Source organism: Manis pentadactyla, chromosome 10 (genome assembly GCF_030020395.1).
Source record: "Manis pentadactyla isolate mManPen7 chromosome 10, mManPen7.hap1, whole genome shotgun sequence".
NCBI classification, from domain to species: Eukaryota; Metazoa; Chordata; class Mammalia; order Pholidota; family Manidae; genus Manis; species Manis pentadactyla.
The window spans coordinates 87,563,765-87,584,002 of record NC_080028.1 but is presented as its reverse complement, the minus strand read 5'-3'; the positions used below and the strand labels follow the sequence as shown (position 1 = coordinate 87,584,002).

At 43.2% G+C, this 20,238-nt stretch overlaps 1 protein-coding gene across 1 annotated transcript in view; it reads right to left on the bottom strand.

The window, feature by feature from the left end:
* Positions 1 to 20,238, bottom strand: part of TPST1 (tyrosylprotein sulfotransferase 1) — a 591,927-nt gene that overhangs the window by 191,203 nt on the left and 380,486 nt on the right. Inside the window, exon 4 of the mRNA XM_057487200.1 lies at positions 3,308 to 3,382. Coding sequence (XP_057343183.1) covers positions 3,308 to 3,382 — 75 coding nt within the window. The remainder of the gene's footprint in view (positions 1 to 3,307; positions 3,383 to 20,238) is intronic.

The following is a 20,238-nucleotide window of genomic DNA, read 5'->3' as shown; positions in this document are numbered from 1 at the left end:
GGGAAATTTTCAGCAATTATTTCTTCAAAGACATTTTCTATCCCCTTTTCTCTCTCTACTTCTTCTGGAATGCCTATGATTCTTATATTATTTCTTTTATATTGATCACTCAGCTCTCTTAAAATTCTTTCATTCCTGGAGATCCTTTTATCTCTCTCTGCATCAGCTTCTCTGCGTTCCTGTTCTCTGTTTTCTAGTCCATTAATGGTCTCTTGCATCTCGTCCATTCTGTTTTGAAGTCCTTCCAGAGCTTGTTTTATTTCTGAATTCTCCTTCCTTAGTTCTTGCATATTTCTCTGCAAGTCCATCAGCATGGTTATGACTTTTGTTTTGAATTCTTTTTCAGGTAGACTGGCTAAATCTATCTCCCCAGATTCCTTCTCAGGGGAAGATGTAGCAGATGCTGAAGCTATCTGGGTTAGTCTTGTCTGGATCATATTTTTTTGCCTTTTCATGTTGACAGGTGCTATTGACTGTCAGCTGGGAGGGCCAAAATTTTCACTTACTACTGGCCTTTCTTTACTGGGGCAACTGCGACCCCTAGTGGCTTGTGTTGGGTAATTGCGTGTAGAGTGGGTCTTTGTGTCTTGCCTGGCCGGGAGGGAGAAATTTCCCTTTCTGTGGGCGGAATTTGTCTCAGGCTGCTTCTCTGCTTTCGCAGCGCCCGGTGGGGTGATGGATGGGGGGGCTGCTTGACTGTTTGCCTCCGTGAGGGGTCTCAGAGCTGTTGCCCAGGGGGTTAGTGCACCCGGTTTTCCCTGTAATTTCCCGCTGCTGTACTGTGACCTGGGTTGTTTCCGTCAAGCTGTTAAGTCCCTGTCCCTTTAAGACTTTCAAAAAGCCCCCGCTTTTCTTTGTCACAGGGGCATCAGCTTCAGCACCCGCTCAGAGGTCTTACTCCCTGTTCCCCCAGTATCCAGGGCCCCCTGGGCATGTACTGTGTCTGCGCTCTGGCCCGGATGGCTGGGGCTGGGTGTTCGGCAGTCCTGGGCTCCGTCTCCCTCCCGCTCTGCCTATTGTTCTCCCGCCGGGAGCTGGGGGGAGGGGCGCTCGGGTCCCGCCGGGCCGGGGCTTGTATCTTACCCCTTTCACCAGTCGCTGTGTTCTCGCTGGTGTAGCTGCAGTCTGGCCACTGTCCTGCGTCTTCTGGTCTCTCTTTTAGGGCTAGTTGTGTTTGTTGTATTTTCAAAAGTATATATGTTTTTGGGAGGAGATTCCCACTGTCCTACTCACGCCGCCATGTTGGCTCCGCCTCCTGTCTTTGGGTTTTAAGGTGAGTTTCTTGTAAGCAGCATATAGAAGGATCTTGCTTTTTTATCCATTCTATTACTCTGTGTCTCTTGATTGGTCCATTCAATCCATTAACATTTACGGTGACTATTGAAAGATATGTACTTATTGCCATTGCAGGCTTTAAATTCGTGGTTACCAAAGGTTCAAGGTTTAGTATCTTACTGCCTAACTTAGCTCGCTTATTGAGCTATTATATACACTGTCTGGAGATTCTTTTCTTCTCTCCCTTCTTATTCCTCCTCCCCGATTCTTCGTATGTTGGGTGTTTTGTGCTGTGCTCTTTCTAGGAGTGCTCCCATCTAGAGCAGTCCCTGTAAGATGTCCTGTAGAGGTGGTTTGTGGGAAGCAAATTCCCTCATCTTTTGTTTGTCTGGGAATTGTTTAATCCCACCATCATATTTGAATGATAGTCGTGCTGGATACAGTATCCTTGGTTCAAGGCCTTCTGTTTCATTGCATTTAATATATCATGCCATTCTCTTCTGGTCTGTAGGGTTTCTGTCGAGAAGTCTGATGTTAGCCTGATGGGTTTCCCTTTATAGGTGACCTTTTTCTCTCTAGCTGCCTTTAAAACTCTTTCCTTATCCTTGATATTTGCCATTTTAATTATTATGTGTCTTGGTGTTGTCCTTCTTGGATCCTTTCTGTTGGGGGTTTTGTGTATTTCCGTGGTCTGTTCGATTATTTCCTTCCCCAGTTTGGGGAAGTTTTCAGCAATTATTTCTTCCAAGATACTTTCCATCCCTTTGCCTCTCTCTTCTTCTTCTGGGACCCCTATAATACGGATATTGCTCCTTTTAGATTGGTCACACAGTTCTCTTAATATTGTTTCATTCCTGGAGATCCTTTTGTCTCTCTCTATGTCAGCTTCTATGCGTTCCTGTTCTCTGATTTCAATTCCATCAATGGCCTCTTGCATTCTATCCATTCTGCTTATAAACCCTTCCAGAGTTTGTTTCATTTCTGCGATCTCCTTTCTGGCATCTGTGATCTCTTTCCGGACTTCATCCCATTTTTCTTGCGTATTTCTCTGCATCTCTGTCAGCATGTTTATGATTCTTATTTTGAATTCTTTGTCAGGAAGACTGGTTAGGTCTGTCTCCTTCTCTGGTGTTGTCTCTGTGATCTTTGTCTGCCTGTAGCTTTGCCTTTTCATGGTGATAGGAATAGTTTGCAGAGCTGGGACGAGTGACGACTGGAAGAGCTTCCCTTCTTGTTGGTTTGTGGCCCTCCTCTTCTGGGAGAACAGCGACCTCTAGTGGCTTGTGCTGCGCAGCTGCGCGCAGACAGGGCTTCTGCTTCCTGCCCGGCTGCTGTGGAGTTTATCTCCGCTCTTGCTGTGGGCGTGGCCTAGCTCGGGCAGCTACTCCAAAATGGTGGAGTCGCGTTGGAGGGGGGGGCGGCCTGGAGGCTATTTCTCTCCATAAGGGGCCTTCGAGCTCCCTGCAGCCCAGGGGATTAAGGTGCCCAGAGATCCCCGGATTCTCTACCTCTGGATTAAGTGTCCTGTCCTGCCCCTTTAAGACTTCCAAAAAGCACCCGCCAAAACAAAACAACGCCCACGAAAAAAAAAAAAATTTAAATTAAAAAAATAAAAAAATTAAAATTAAAATTAAAAATGGCTGCTCGTTTTTCTTTATTCTCTGGCGCCAGCCTCAGGCATCTGCTCACCGGTCTTGCTGCCCTGTTTCCCTAGTATTGGGGTCCCTATCCGTTTAAGACTTCCAAAAAGCGCTCGCCAAAACAAAACAGAAAAAAAAAAAAATGGCCGCTCGCTTTTCTTATGTCCTCTGGCGCCAGGCCTCCGGTACCCGCTCACCGGTCTTGCTGCCCTTTTTCCCTAGTATCCAGGGCCCTCTGCGCATGCACTGTGTCTGCACTCTGGCCCGGATGGCTGGGGCTGGGTGTTCAGCAGTCCTGGGCTCCTTCTCCCTCCCGCTCTGCCTACTCTTCTCCCTCCGGGAGCTGGAGGGAGGGGTGCTCGGGTCCCGCGGGGCCGGGGCTTGTATCTTACCCCCTTTACGAGGCACTGGTTTCTCACAGGTGTGGATGTGGTCTGGATGTTGTCCTGTGTCCTCTGGTCTTTATTCTAGGAAGAGTTGTCTTTGTTATATTTTCATAGATATATGTGGTTTTGGGAGGAGATTTCCACTGCTCTACTCATGCCGCCATCTTGGCTCCCTCCTCCCCAGAGTTTCTATTTTGTCAGACAAAAAAGTTCTAGAGATCTGTTGAACAAAAGATGTGTATAAGTAATGCAACTTTACACTTTAAAAATGGTTAAGATAGTAAAATTTTATGTTTTTTACAATTAAAAATCCATTTTAATATGAAAAGGGGAGCTAATAGATCCTTCTTAGTTGCTACCAAAAAAATTCTACATTTTTAGCCTGAGGGATAAAGTACAATCCTCTTGAAATACTGTATTCTTAATACAGTATTTGGCTCAAAATAGAAAACTTCATTTTAATGGTATGAAAGTTAAAATACTTTGTCTTGAATGAAATATGTAACATTTACCAAGAAAATGAGTGTAATTAGTAATACTGGGAAAAAGATGATGTAGGAAGGTGAGACAGAAACCAAACGTCCTCCCAAAAACCACATAGAACATGAAAATACAGCAAATACAACTAAACCTGAAAACGATCTGAAGACTGCAGAACTACCCACATCTGGGGAAGCGAAGAAGACCTCACAGAAAAGGGCAAAGTGCCAAGCCAAGATCTGGTGGGACCCAAGCCCCTCCTCCCACCCCAGCCCAAAGGTAGAAGGAAGAGAATCAGAGAAGCGACGGAGTTGGAGACCAGGACTGCTGAACACCTGGCCCTGGAGATCTGCTCTGGGAACACGAACCCACATTACCTGGTGCTCTGGTGATTAGCAGGGCTGGACAACAAAGACTGGCAGAACGTTCGATAAGGCTGAGATTCCAGCTACTTGTGGAGAACAGGTATGCTCTATCAGCCCCCGGAGACAAAAGCAAAGCAGGCAGTTTGAAAGACTTCCCAGTAGTAAGAGGGGCACCATAGGGGCAAGGTTTACACAGTGCTCTGCTCAGGAGAAGGGGCAGGTGGACAATATCTCCCCAGCCCGCCCTCAGCCCAATAGGTTAGGAACTCTCTGGAGTCCCAGACACTCCATCCCCTTGGCTGGCAATACAGCCCCAAGGGTTTTTATGGTGTGCAACCAGCCAGCAGGTAGACCTTGCTCTCAGGTAGGCAGAGGAAGACCCTCCCAGCTTTTTCGGCCCTGTTTTGGGCCAGCTGGGAAACTGCCTGAGGGAGCCAGCCCCAGGAGCTCCTTCCTCCTGGCAGGTGCCCATCCCCACTATTGCTACAGGCCGGGCGGAGATCAGCTCCACCCACAGCAGCTCCAGCAACACAGCACTGAGGCTCCTCCAGGCATGCATGGCCCTACTGCCTGGCAGGGGAGGCAGGCATTGTAGCCGGGAAGGCAGAGAGAGACCCTCCCAGCTTTCTCAGGCCTGTTTCAGCCCAGGGAAGTACTGTGAGAGCCAGCCCTGGGAGCTACTTCTTCCCAGCAGGCTCTGGTCCCACTGGCCTACAGCCCCCACCATTCCTGCCTGCCAGGCAGAGGGCGGCTCTGCCCACAGCAACTCCAGAGGCACAGCCCTGAGTATTCTCCCTGCATGTGATCAGCTGACAGCCCACACAGCCCACCTGATATCAGATCACTACAAGCCAGACAGAAAGGTGTCCAGCCCACTGCATGCCAACAGCTGGGGCTCCTGCACAGGAAACTGAGTTTCCGGGCAATAGAGGGCACCTTCTCCATACAGCTATTATTCTATGGGAAACACTAAAAAAAATGAAGAGGCAGAGGAATTTGGTCCAAACAAAACTACAAAACACCACAAAAAGGACTGAGTGAAACTGAAATCACCTATCTTCTTGATAAAGACTTCAAAGTAAAAGTCAAACATGCTCCTGGATCTACAGAAAAATATTCAAGATCTCAGGGAGGAACTCAACAAAAAGATAGACTATTTCCAAAACAGTCACTCAGAGCTGAAGAATACAGTATCTGGAAGGAAACATACAATGGAGGGATTTAATAGCAGGCTTTCGCAGGTTGAAGAAGTCATAAATCTGAAAATTAGGCAGTAAGAAAACAATGAAGCCAAAAACACAGAAAAAAGGACTTCTAGGAATGAAAGAATAATAAGAGAGCTGTGTGACCATTCTGAACAGAACAATATTCACATAATAGGGGTACCAGAAGAAAAAGAGAGACAAGGGGATAGAAAATCTCTTTGAGAAAATAACTGTTGAAAACTTCCCCAAATTGGGGAAGGAAATAGACATTCAGGTCAAGGAAGCAGAGAGAGCCCCTAACAAAAGGAAACCTAGGAAGACAACACCAAGACATATAATAATTAAAATGGCAGAGTTCAAGGACAAGGAGAGAGTACTGAAAACAGCCAGAGAGAGAATAAAGATTACTTATAAAGGGAACCCCATCAGGCTATCAGCAGACTTTTCAGCAGAAATTTTATAGGCCAGAAGGGAGTGGCATGATATATTTAATGTAGTGAGACAGAAGGACCTCCAACCAGGGATAACCAGGGATACTCTACCTGGCTAAATGATCATTTAATTTTAAAGCAGGGATTAAACAAGTTTCAGATAAACAAAAACTGAAGGTATTCACCACCAGGAAGCCAGCCCTACAGGGTATGTTAAAGGGACTGCTCTAGACAGAAATGTTCTTAAAGGCTAAATAGCTGCCACCAAAGAAAATAAACCCACAATAAAGGCAGTAGACCAGTTAATTACCAAAGAAGTCCAAAATTAAATCAACTACTCACAAATAGCCAAGGGATACACAAAAAGTACAGAATATGACACCTAATATATAAAGTGTGGAGGAGGAAGGAGTCGGGGGGTGGGGGAGTACCTTTAGATTGTGTTTGAAATACAGTAATCAATGATTTAAGATAGACTATTAGACAGGAAGCTATCATTGAATCTTTGGTATCCACAAATATAAAGCCTCCAATGGTAATAAGTATGTATCTATCAATAATCACCATAAATGTAAATGGACTGAATGTACCAATCAAAAGACAAGAGAGTGGCAGAATAGATTAAAAAACAAGACCCATACATATGCTGCCTACAAGAGACTCACCTAAGACCCAAGGATATACACAGACCCGTGAAGGGATGGAAAAAGATAGTTCATGCAAATAATAGGGAGAAAAAAGCAGGAGTAGCAGTACTTACGTCAGACAAAATAGATTTCAAAACAAAGAAAAGTAACAAGAGGCAAAGAAGGACTTTACTTAATGATAAAAGGGTCAGTCCAATAAGAGGTTATAACCATCATAAATATCTATGCACCCAATATAGGAGCATCTAAATATGTAAAACAAATACTAACAGAAGTAAAGGGGGAAATAGACTGCAATACATTCATTTTAGGAGAATGTAACACACAACTCGCACCAATAGACAGATCAACCAGAGAGAAAATTAAGTAAGGAAACAGAGGCACTTAAGAATACATTAGAATGGATGGACCTAACAGTATCTACAGAACATTCCACCCCAAAGCAGCAGGATACACTTTCTTCTCAAGTGTACATATTTTCCAGAACAGATCACATACTAGGACACAAAAAGAGGGCCTCCCAAAATTATCGCCCACCCCCCGAGAAGTAGCAAGATCCGAAGGCATCGTGCGCGTTCACGTCCCTTTCTCCTTAAGAGATTTAGCCCAACTTGAGAAACGCCTAAGTTCCTTTTCCACTGATCCCACAACATATATCAGAGAGTTTCAACAGACCCTCCAGTCATACAGCCTCACACATCATGACATTTTCATGCTCCTAGCCAATACCCTCCCTCCTGAAGAGCATGACGAGTTTGGGACTTCGCCCAAATGCACGCCACTGAAACCCACAGGACTGACCCCACCTATCCCCCTGGCCCCACCGCTGTCCCAGAACAAGACCCACACTGAAATTATAACACCATCGTGAGTCTCCGCTCTCGAGATATCTTCGCCTGCTGCTTTATTAAGGTCTGAAAACAGCAGCTCGTAAATAGTCAATTTTCAAAAGCTCCCTCTGAGTTCTTAGACAGACTCATTCAAGCCCTATTACAGTATACCAGCCTGGACCCAGAAACGCCTGACGGGAGACATGTCCTTATGACATGCTTCCTAGCTCAAAGCTACCCTGACATTAAAGCTAAACTCAAAAAGTTAGAACAGAGCCCCGCTACCCCACAGACTGAGATCCTAACAGTGGCCTTTAAAGTCTTCCATAACCAGGAGGAGGAGAAAGAAAGCCGTAAACAAAAGGCTGATCAGGCCAATTTCCAAATGCTGTCCCAGCTGATAAAACCACAACCTGGGCACTCCTCTACAAACAAGCTCCCCACAGGAGCTTGTTTCAAGTGCGGACAAGAAGGACATTAGTCAAGGGCTACCACCCCATGCCCCAGATGCCACAAAAAGGGCCACTGGGAGTCTGATTGCCCAGCCACCCAAAGGGGAGGCTGGACGAACAACCCCCATCCTAAGCCCGCCGTAGTGGGGCTGGCAGAAGAAGATTGACGGGGCCTGGGGGCTTCTCACCCGACCATTTCCATCACCAAACAGGAGCCCAGGGTTACTTTAATAGTAGACGGTCACCCCATCTCCTTCCTCCTAGACACAGGAGCCACCTTCTCAGTCTTGCGGGAATACCGGGGCCCTACCATGCCTGCCATTACTCCTATAGTCAGGGTAGGAGGTAAACAGATTTTCCCATTAAAAACCCCCCCTTTTATGCACAATCCAAGACAATCCCATACCTTTCTCCCACTCCTTCCTGGTTATGCCCCAGTGTCCCATCCCCTAAGACGGGACATCCTTTCTCTCCTCCATGTTTCCATTACTATATCCACTCCCACAGCCCCCAGTACTCCCTTTCTGATGGCCCTCATAGCCGACGACCCCCCTCTACCCAATGAAAGCTCCAGTTCCGCCCTCATACACCCTGTAAATCCCAGAGTTTGAGACATTACAAGCCCCTCCGTAGCTCTATGTCCTCCTGCCTCTATCAAATTACGTGACCCCTCTCAGTATATCTGTCAGGCCCAATACCCCCTAACCACTTGAGCCCTCATAGGCCTCCAACCCATCATTCAAGATCTTCTAAACAAAAATTACCTCAGACCCACTCACTCCGTTTAATACCCCCATATTAGCTGTTAAAAAAACCAAATCTTTCTGCCTCGTCCAAGACCTTCGCCTCATCAACATGGCCATCGTCCCTATCCATCCTTTAGTCCCAAATCCATACACCCTTTTATTGCTGCCCTGCCTTGGCTTCCCGAGACCCCTCCTCCCAAGATTTTTTTGCCTTCACCTGGACAGACCCATACACAAGACATTCTGAACAACTCACTTGGACAGTTTTGCCACAAAGCTTCCGAGTCCACCTTATTACAAGACGTGGACGATCTTCTACTCTGCAGTCCCTCGTGAGAACAGTCTCAACTTGACACTGCCTCCCTACTTAACCTTCTAGCTTCCAGAAGTTACCAAGATCCCCCATCAAAGCTCAAATCTCTTCCCCTTCTGTCACTTACCTCCAATTTCTTCTATCTCAACAAAGAAAGTCCATTACCTTAGACAGAATATGGCTCCTCTCTGACCTGCCCGTTCCCAAAACCAAGACAGAAATCCTTTCCTTTCTAAGCCTGGCTGAGTATTTTAGAGCGTGAATCCCTAACTTCTCCCTGTTGGCAAGACCCCTATATGACCTCAGCAAGGGCCCCCCTGAAGAACCATTATCCTCCTCACCCCGACACTCCTTCATTAAGCTCCGTAGAGCCCTTGTAGAAGCCCCAGCTCTCCATCTTCCTGATTTGTCAAAGCCCTTCTCATTATACATTCATGAGAAGTCCAGTCAAGCTCTAGGAGTCCTAGGCCAATATTATGGCCCATCCTTTGCCCCAGTAGCTTATCTTTCCAAACAATTAGACCCCACAGTTCGGAGATGGGCCCCCTGCCTACGGGCATTAGCCGCTGGACAGCTCTTGCAGAAGGAAGCTCATAAACTGACATTTGGGGCGCCCCTTACCATTCTGTCCCCACATCACCTAAAAGATCTCTTAACCTACAAAAGTTTACAGACTCTCCCTCCCTCCAGACTCCTGACCTTACTGTCCTCTTTCCTCCAAAATCCCATTCACCCCCTTTGCCATCCATACCCGAATCATGACTTTTTCCTCCTTTACCGCTCTCTTGCTTTTTCTCCTCATTCCTATTGTCTTCCCCGCCATCCCAGTCTCCTTTGTATGGCGATTCAAAGTAAGACAGACTTACACACAGCATCAAACAAAAGTTACTGCCCTCATTGCCACATCAGACTGCCCTCTGAAAAGCTGCTCTGAGCCTTTATACCTTCACTTTCCTCCCTCCACCGAAGTGTTCACTAGCAGCTACCTTTATTCTCCCTACCTCTGCTTCCTCTATGACCAAAGACAAGCCTATTGCAGGTGATGGCAAGACACCCACGGGGGATGTCCCTACTGGTCTTGCGCCATTCACTACATGAGCAACTCCCAGTACCCACAGTATTACTCCTCCAACTGTTTCATAAAATACCCCAACAGCTCATTCTCCTTATCAATCCCAGATCCCTGGGACTCTCGATGGGCCACCGGGGTCACAGCCTCAGTTTACTATGGGGGGGTCCTTGATCCCCCATGGTACCCTTCATATCTCTCGAGAGTATGTTCCCTCTCACTCCCAGATCTCTCAAGTTGCATCAGATATCGGACATTCCGAAAAAGTCATTACCCAAACTCCTGATGGCACTTCTTCATCTTCTTATTCCTCCTACTCTTGGTTACAGCTTATTCAAGACACCACCATCTTTCTCAACCACACCCTCAACACCACCAATTGTTTCTTATGCGCATCACTACAGTGCCCATTGCTGGCCGCCATGCCCCTTAGTATTTCCAACTACTCCTTCCATGCAGAAGGACAACCCCTCCGCCCCCTGGCAGACTTACCCCTATGAGAACCAGAATACGCAGATAATCTCACCATCCACCACTGTGTAGGCCCAGCTCCACCCCCCTCCAGCGCACTTCACTGCCTCTCTATCTACACCCGTACCTCCGGCTCTAAGACTTTCACTCAACCGAGACACTTCTTTTGGTGTAATGGCAGTCTTTTCAACTCACTGCCTCTCAACTCTGGTATACCCTGGATTCTCGTCACCCCAGTCCCACAGCTTACATTTCACAGCATGGCAGAATTTCTTGAGCTCCAACCTCCCTTGCCCTCACGCACAAAAAGGGCTGCTTTCCTTCCCATCACGGTCAGTATCTCTTTGACCACCTCAGCCATTGGGGCAGGGTTTTCGAGAGGAGCCTTGAGTCACTCTCTATGGGCAATTAGAAATCTCAACGACAAACTTGAAAGAGCCCTGACATCCACTGCCGATTCCCTAGCCTCTCTCCAAAGACAGGTCACTTTGCTAGCTAAAGTCACCCTTCAAAACCGGCGGGCCTTAGATCTGCTTACAGCCAAAAAGGGCAGCACCTGCGTCTTCCTTCGAGAAGAGTGCTATTACATCAACGAATCCGGCATTGTAGAACCTGACATTACCAAACTCACCGACCTTTGCCTCCAGCCTCCACTCTGCTTCCAATTCCAACCCATTCTCTTCAATACCAAAAAACCCCCTCCTTACCTGGCTGTGGCCCATTGCAGGCCCTATAATAATCAATCTTCTCGCCTGTCTCTTCTTACCTTGTATAGTAAAGTTTATCAAATCCCAAGTCGGTAAAATCTCTAATCAAACTTTCAACCAGGTTTTACTCAGGAACTATCAGCTTCTGGCCACATAAGATCCCTCACCCTCACGTGACCTCCCCACCACACGCTGAGATGGACCCCTCTCTCCGCTGGAAACTGTTCCTGGAAACAATGGCCGCAGACGCCTGGCTTCTGGCACCCGTATCCTCCTGGCACCATTGGAATCAACAAGTCCTCGACCTATAGTTACAAGGAACCTTCATTGATTTCCAACCTGAAGAAGTCCACATCTACTCGTCCTTACTGTGGGGAGTCCTATCAACCCTTTCCCCCCAGTCCTCAAGCCCTCACTCCCTTCTCTGCCCCCGTTCAGCAGGAAGCAGTCAGAAAGAAAGCAATGTCCACAACCCCATAGAGGAGAAAGGGGGGAATGAAGGGCCCCCACCAGTAAGATGGCGAACTTCCGGCTTCTCTTCCGGGTCCTCAGTTCCCGACGGCGCCACCTGAAGCCCAATCACCTCTCTCCCCACTCCCACTCCCAGCACCTAGCCAATAGCCACCAGCCCCATAGAAGTAACACCACAATCACCCCATGCCCCTTCCTATATAACCCAGCACCTTTCCCCAATAAAGCGGAATTCTCCGATGAATTGCTGCTGTGTGTCGCTCCCTTCCTTTCACTGGACACTTCTCCAAAGAAATTCAGATGGCCAACAGGCACATGAAAAAATCATCCACGTCGCTAATTATCAGGGAAATTCAAATTAAAAGCACAATGAGATACCCCTAGCCAGACTTATCAAGAAAAAAGAGAATCTACACACATAAACAGATTCAGAAATGAGAAAGGAAAAATCACTATGGACACCACAGAAATAAAAAAAAAACCAAAAAACAAAAAAATAACAAAAAAAAAAACCATATTGAGCTATCACCTCACACCAGTTAGGATGGCCAACATCCAAAAGACAAGGAACAACAAATGCTGGCGAGGATGCAGAGAAAGTCGAACCCTCATGCACTGCTGGTGGGAATGTAAATTAGTTCAACCATTGTGGAAAGCAATATGGAGGTTCCTCAAAAAACTAAAAATAGAAATACCATTTGACCCAGTAATTCCACTCCTAAGAATTTACCTGATTGAAACAAGATCCTTGATTCGAAAAGACATATGCACCCCTGTTTATCGCAGCACTATTTACAATAGCCAAGATATGGAAGCAACCTAAGTGTCCATCAACAGATGAATCGATATGGATATAGAAAATATGGTACATGTACAAAATGTAATATTATTCAGCCATAGGAAGAAAAGAAATCCTACCATTTGCAACAACATGGATGGAGCTAAAGGGTATTATGCTCAGTGAAATAAGCCAGGCAGAGAAAAACAAGTACCAAATGACTCCACTCATTTGTGGAGTATAAAAACAATGCAAAACTGAAGGAACAAAATAGCAGCAGAGTCAGAAATTCTGAGAAGGGACTAGTGGTTACCAAAGGTGGGGGTTGGGGAGGTAGAGGGGATTAAGGGGCACTACAATTCACAATCACCATATAGGTAGGTCACTGGGATGGTAGTACAGCATGGAGAAGACAAGTAGTGACTCTATAGCATCTTACTACACTGATGAACAGTGACTGCAGTGGGGTTGGGGGGGGTACCTGATAATATGGGTGAATGTAGTAACCACAATGTTGCTCATATGAAACCTTCATAAGATTGTATATCAATGATACCTTAATAAAAAAGAAAAGAAATACATATTTGGTCGTTCATATGACCAAATATATATTTACCAGGTATATCTGGTCCTTATCCACAGTTCCTGAAAACACTGCACAGTCTTAAAGGTGAAACTGGTGTTTCGTTATTTGGACCCTCCACCGAAGCTGGGGTGGAGGGGGTGGGTAGTAGGGGCTGGAGGTTGAATCAGCCAATGGCCAATAATTTAGTCAATCTTGACTATGCAATGAAGCCCTCAAAAAACCCCTGAGAAGAGCTTTTTGCTCTCTCTCTCTCTGTGCTTCGCTTTGCTTGGTTGGATACCGCTGCTTGGTCAGAGAGCTTCTATGCTTGGGGAACCAAAACGCCTCCACGTACCACTGAGCCAGTCCCCAAGCTCCACAAAAACAGAAGCTCCTTTATTCAGAACTTTGCTCTATGTCTCTTCATCTGGCTGTTAACTTGTATCCTTTATTAAACTGATAAACATAGGTGTTTTCCTGAGTTCTGTGAGCAGCTCTAGCAAATTAATTGAACCTAAGCAGGAGGTCGTGGGATCCTCCAGTCTGTAGCCGGTAGGCTGGGGCTTGTGACCACCAGCTAGAGTAGGGAATGGATGGCAGTCCAAAAAGGAGCCCTTAACCTGGGAATCTATTGCTGTCTCAAGGCAGATAGCATCAGAATCGAGTTGAGTTCTCAAACACCCTGCTGGTGTTTCAGGATTGCTTGGTATTAATATACTTACTTATATGCATTGGAATAGGGTCCAGGTACCCAAATAAAGTTTTACTATTATTACTGCTGTTCTAGTTATACTATTATTACTGCTGTATAATATTGTTATTGTTATACATATATGTAGGGAAAAAATACACCACTGCATCTGGTGTTGGACGAGTGGGAATAAAAACACTTCTCCAAGGAAATGTTTAATAAGCACATGAAAATATGTTTGACATCATTAATCATCAGAGAAATGCAGATCAAAACCACAGAGATACCATTTCACATCCAATCAGATGGCTAGGATAAGAAAGTCAGGTAATAACAAGTGTTGACCAAGATGTGGAGAAACTGGAATCCTCATACACTGCTGGTGGGAATGTAGAATGGTGAAGCTGTTCTTGGAAATTCCCTGACAATTCCTCAAACGATTAAAATGGCTACCATAAGACCCAGTAATTCCTAAGTATACATAATCAGTATATATACTGCCAAGTGTATTCCCAGCAGTTCTCAAGGTATATGCCCAAGAGAAATGAAAACACAGAAACCTGTACATTACCTTTTATAGCAGCATTATCCATAATAACCAAAAAGTGGAAACACAAATGTCCATAAATTAATGAGTAGTTACTCATTTATAAACAAGATGTAGTATATAGCCACACAATAGCGTATTATTGTTCAGTCTTAAAAAGGAATTTAGTGCTCATAAATGCTACAACACAATGAAACTTGAAAACATTAGGTTAAGTGAAAGAAGCCAGGCATGAAAGACATAATGATCCCATTCACCTGAACGTCTAGAAGAGGAAAATCTAGAGATGGAAAGTAGATTAGTTGTTTTACAGGACCAAGGGGGATAGGACGGGAATAAAGGAGATAGCTAATGGTATATGTGATGAAAATATTCTGAAGTTGGTTGTGGTGATGATTGCTATTGAACTGTATGCCTTTCAAATGGGTGAATTCTCTGGTATGTGAACTGTATCTCAATAAAGTTGTTTTTAAAATAACAACCAGAAAGAGAGCAGAATGGGAAGTTAGAGAGACTCAAAGCACTACTGTTGGCTTTGAAGGTGAAGAGACTATAAGCCAAGGAATGTGTGTGGCTTCTAGAAGCTGAGAATGACAACTGGCTGACAGCCAGCAAAGAAATGAAGACCTCAGTCCTAAAACCACATGGAACTCAATTCTGTCAGCATGACTATGTCTGGAAGTAGATTCTCCTCAGAGCCTCCATATAAGAGCCCAGGCTGGCAGACCCTTTAATTTGACCTCTTGAGATTCTTAACAGAGGTACCCACTGAGCTGGCTAGGAGTTCTCACATAGAGAACTATGAGGTAGTAAGTGGGTGATTTAAGTAGCTAAATTCGTGAGCTGCTCTAGCAAATTAATTGAACCTAAGCAGGAGGTTGTGGGATCCTCCAGTCTGTAGCCAGTAGGACTACAATACGGGCCTCCTTTCCATTTCTCTCTTTTTGGGGCCTTTGCACTGTGTCGTAATGCTTGGAATGCTGTGCTCCTTGCTGTTCATATGGTGATTTCTCTCTCATCATTTATGTTTCAGCCTTCGTGTCACACTTTAGAAAGCCTTTCTCTGGCCACTCTATTTAAAGTACTACCTACCCCAACATAACTGACCCTTACCTCCGCCCTGCACCCAACACTGTTTCTCCATATCACATCTATTTCTAACAAAGGTGGGTATGGAAAGGTGTGCAGTAGAGTTAACCAAACAAGCCTGAGAAGCTCAAATCATGCACATTCTCAGAAGGGTTGGGTGTTTGTGACTGGCTCTTGCCAGCTCCTGGGAACCGAAGTTGCACAGCATCCTTACGTACTAACTGATAGGGTGTTCTATATGCTTGGAGCCTTGTCTAAACAAGTTGTGCAAACAGTGTTGATATAATAGTGAACACCTGCTTTTCTTCTAGGGGTCTGGAGTTGCAGTAACTGTGCTCAAGTACGAGGGCACTTGCATCTATGTGGCCAGCCTCCTATAAAAGCCCTGGAATCCTAAGCTTACATGAGCTTCCCTAACAGAAACACTTTGGAAAACACTTGTTACCACAGTTTGTTACTAGGGGATTAAATGCACCCTGTTTAACTCTACTGGGAGAAGTTTCTTAAAATCCTTCAAACTCTGCTCAATGTACCGTTTTCCTTTATTGATTATGCTTTATATCACTTCACTGTAATAAAACATAGCCAGGAGTATATGAGTCCTGTGAGTCTTTTGGCGAACTACCAAACCTGGAGGCAATCCTGGGGAATACCAATACAGGGTATGATTATAAAGGAGTGGCATGCGGAAGATCTTGGTGGTAACAGAAGAGTTCTCAATTTTGACCATCCTGGTAACTTACAAGCATCTATGGATGTGATAAAATGACATAAAACTACTCTACACACATTGTACATATGTCCATTTCTTGGTTTTGATATCGTACTACAGTTACTTAGGATGTAGCCATGGTATGAAGAGTACATAGGACCTCTCTGTATAATCTTTGCAACTTCCTCCTAATCTGTAATTTCAAATTAAAAGTTTTTAAAGATTCCATTTAAAATTTAGGAAAGAGTATCTATGATTGAACCAATGTGTATCAGTTAAGCACACCGCTGAGATCATTTGTTTCTAAGTATGGAAAACAAAGTGAGCAAATGAACCACCCAAAGTGCACGTCATGATCTGAATGGTTATTTAGTGGTGATGACAGATTTGTTTCAGTGCAGAAAACAAGTATAGTCAGCACACCCAGATTAGACATCAGAGTTATACAGACAGCATCTCCTCTTCAGTTAGGGAGAAATATGGGAAACCCAATTCTCTTTCCTGGGCAGAAGACCCTACCCCTAGTCAGTGGGGCCATAATCCAAGGGCAAGGTACCATCACTACAGAGGAAGTCAGAGGGGTCACACCCAGGTCCTGTTTGAGTACCACAAACCAATAAGCAGGCTTTTACTGGGCAACCTTGACATATAATTCAATTGGCCCACTCACATAAGGATAGAGTAAAAATGATCTCTGCTGCTGAGACAGCTGAGACTTTCTGCCCCAATGTTAGGATTTCTACTGGGCTGAGGTACCCTAAAAAAAGCCAGAGAAGAACAAAGCCCAGGAGCTGTGTGTTTGCTTCCTCTCTGCATGCAAACCAGATTCATCTCAGAACAAAATCAAAAAAACACTTTATGTATTTGAGCAGTTTCCTACTATCTCCCCTGTGAGAGTTCTGATTCCTATTTGGGGTTCAATGTCATGTCACCATAGATCTTTCCTCTAGGTAACTCACCTGAGACCTAGGAAACATCCAATTAACACTATCGAAATGATAAACTATCCTTTACACCTCAGTTAAGAAATAAAACTTATAGGTAAACTTTTTTACTTAAATTTGCTTTTTTCCCAGTTATATAAGTAAAAGATGCTTACTCTAAAAAAGCTGAGATATAGAAAAGTAGAAAATAAAGCAGAAAGAATATAAAGAAAAATATCACCCAGAGACAGTCACTATATTCTTGTAGTGCTTTACCTACCCATCATTCACTTATTTATTCAACAAATATTTATATGCTTTCTTATACTATGTGACAGGCATGTGGGAGACAAATGTAAGTAAAATGAAGTAAAATAAATAAAGTTTCAGTCCTCATGGCCTTTACTGTCTAGTATAGGAGATATGACTATCTAAAAGGTCTGAAAGAAGAAATTACAACACTATCAATACTGAGGAATTAATTCATTTAAAAATTACTAATTTTCACTTAAAATGTTTATGTGAAGCACTCTAAATACGTGTACATGGAATCTAATGGAGCTCTTATAATAGCCCAACAGTAACAAGTTAGGAAATATAAAAAGAGACTTCATTCTAATAGAATCAAAATGTAAAACCACCTAGGAAGTATTTTAATAAGAAAAATCACATGATCTCCATAAAAATACTGAGCTATAAAGAAGGCTTAACTAACTGGTAAGACATACCAGGTGAGGTAAGACATACCAATTTTTAATGAAAAATTAAATATTATATAAATGGCAAATGTTTCAAAATTCATTAAATTTACTACAGATATAAACAAAAGTTCACTACAAATAAAATTCCAAAAGACTTTCTTGAACTTGACAGAATTATTCCATATCTTATCAGCAATAATAATTTTCTTTTAATTTTCTAAATTAATCTACTGAATTTCTATTTTCTGCAAATAAAGCAGTTAAAATAGTATGGAACTGGTGAATCACTAAACAGATTGATGCAAGTGAATGACAACATGATACATAAAATAATTTATTATTACGAGGAGGAAAAAGGAAGAATATTCAGTAAACCATGTTAGAATAACTGTATGGCAATCTGGTACCCACCAAATTAAAGGTATCTTAAAGTGTTAAAGCTTTTTAAAGACAAATAGAAAAAGAGAACAAAAATTAAGTATTTATGAAACTTCTAAGCTTATAAGCTGCAAGAGAAACAAAACATAAACACATATGAATACATAAATTGATACTTCTATCTACTTCTTTTAAAAGACCCCACTTAGAACCAAAACAGGCAAATAAGATACTAGGAAAACTCTTTTAAGTAAATAGGACAATGTAGTATTTTATCATATTTAGAAATTATACAATAAAAAGAATTTGTAAATCTCTGACAAGCAAGATAAGGATACAAGAAGACCATCTCCAAATGAAAATAGCTTTCTGAAACAGAAATGGAACATTAAGGGTTTGTGCATTTTAAATTTTGATCTGTACTATCAAGCTGGCCTTACAAAAAGGTTATACCTACTTACATTTCTACCTGCAGTGTAGGAGAGAATCTACTTTCCCACAAACTCATAAACAGTGCATTAATCTTTAATTTTTGCCAATCTGAAAGGCCAAAGAATCATTTGTTTTAATTTGCATTTCCTTAAGATTAGCCATCTTTATATTTATTGGTCATTAGTACATACATTTTAAGAATTTAACTGCTTATATTCTTTGCTCACTTTCTCTATCATCTTTTTTCTTTTTGTTATCTTTTAGTCCTTGAGTTTATATGTTATGAAGACACCATAGTTTTTTAATCAAAGACTTAGCATTTCAAATCTATATCCAATTTTACCAACTTTCATAGAAGGCTTCCAAATGAATGTGAAAGTCACACAAAGAATCAATGGCAGAGTTCCAGTGTTAAATATAACAAAGTATCCCAATAATTCCAAACGATAGTCAAACCCAAGAAATATAATGTAGAGTTTATGCAGCTGGAATGAGCAGAGTCAGCAGAGCAGCATTCTTAAGGAATTAGTTCTCGACAATTTATTGTACTAAGTCGCACCCTCTTCAGTCAATCTGAGCATGCCACTGCCAGGCTAATCACTCAAAATTACATACAAAATAGCCTGGCTGCTCTGGTCTACTTCCTACCATGCTCTAGCCTCTCTTTCACGGAAGCAGCCAATTCCTCTATCGGCCAATTTATCCGGTAAGTAATTGACCACAATTATCTCTCTTAACTTCACTTACAGTAACAACAAACTGTAACATGTAAGGTGGTTTCATCCATTATAGGTTAGTTTCCGTGTTTTTTTCCAAAGATGTATCTTAGTTTCAGCTTTGCTGCAGCTAGGCAAAATGACACATATACACATATCTATGAGATAAGAGAAATACAAAGAGCAACTATCTGGATAGAAATGTATTCAGATTTGTTAGATGGCTCAAACAAATATTTGTATTGTTTTAAGCTTTTGAGAAGTGCCTTATGTGTAACAAATATTTAATCCAGTTAAACTGCAGAAACTTTCAAACTCTGCTAAAACCATCTCACCTGTTGGGGGTTGTCCTTACAAAAAGGCCCTAAGGCCCTGAAGACACAGACACAGAGGCCATGTGGCCATGCAGGCAGAGATTGGAGTGCCACACTGCAGGCCAATGATACCAGCCGTCTTCCCTACAGCCCTCAGGGACTCCTTAATCTCAGACTTTTAGCCTCCAAAACAGTGAAAGAATAAATTTCTGTTGTGGTATTTTGTTATAGCAGCCCCAGGAAACTGACAGACCATCCAGTAAGAATTGTTGTAAACTCTATATGTAATTAAAAGATAAGAGTTTTCCACAACTTGACAGAGAACTGTGGTTTCACAGCATCACTTGGTCTTTACAAACAGGGTACTCATATATCCCAGTTAGTGAGAATTTGTATTTCTACGAAGTTTCAAGGCGATACAGTTTAGAGCTAAGTTTTGAGTACCACTGTTATAAAGTAAGCACCACAGCTACTAAAAGATTAATTTCTTCTCATGACTTCATTCCTGGGGGGAGACTCTTTTCTGAATACAATGGATTAGCTCCCGCAGACCAACACTCCTGCTGAGAACTAGATACATTTTTTAAATCAGTGTTTAAAGCATCAGAAAGCAGCTAAACCAAACAAGTCCAGAAGGGTCTAGATTCTGGAAAAAGAGAGAAAACTATAGAGTAACAAGAACTGTAGAGTAACAAGATGATATTATGCAGCCTTTTTCCTGAAGTGCCTTTGTTGATTCTGAGGCAAAAGGCTGAAAATCCAGACTTTCCTTAGTCAGAGGAACCACGGAGCTCTTGGAAGAGATGAAAATCAAGACTCAAAGAGCCAAGATCCCAGTGGGAGAGAAAAGTAGAAGAACTGGACCTAACGAAGGTTTTCTCCAAAGGACATTTACCAAATTCTC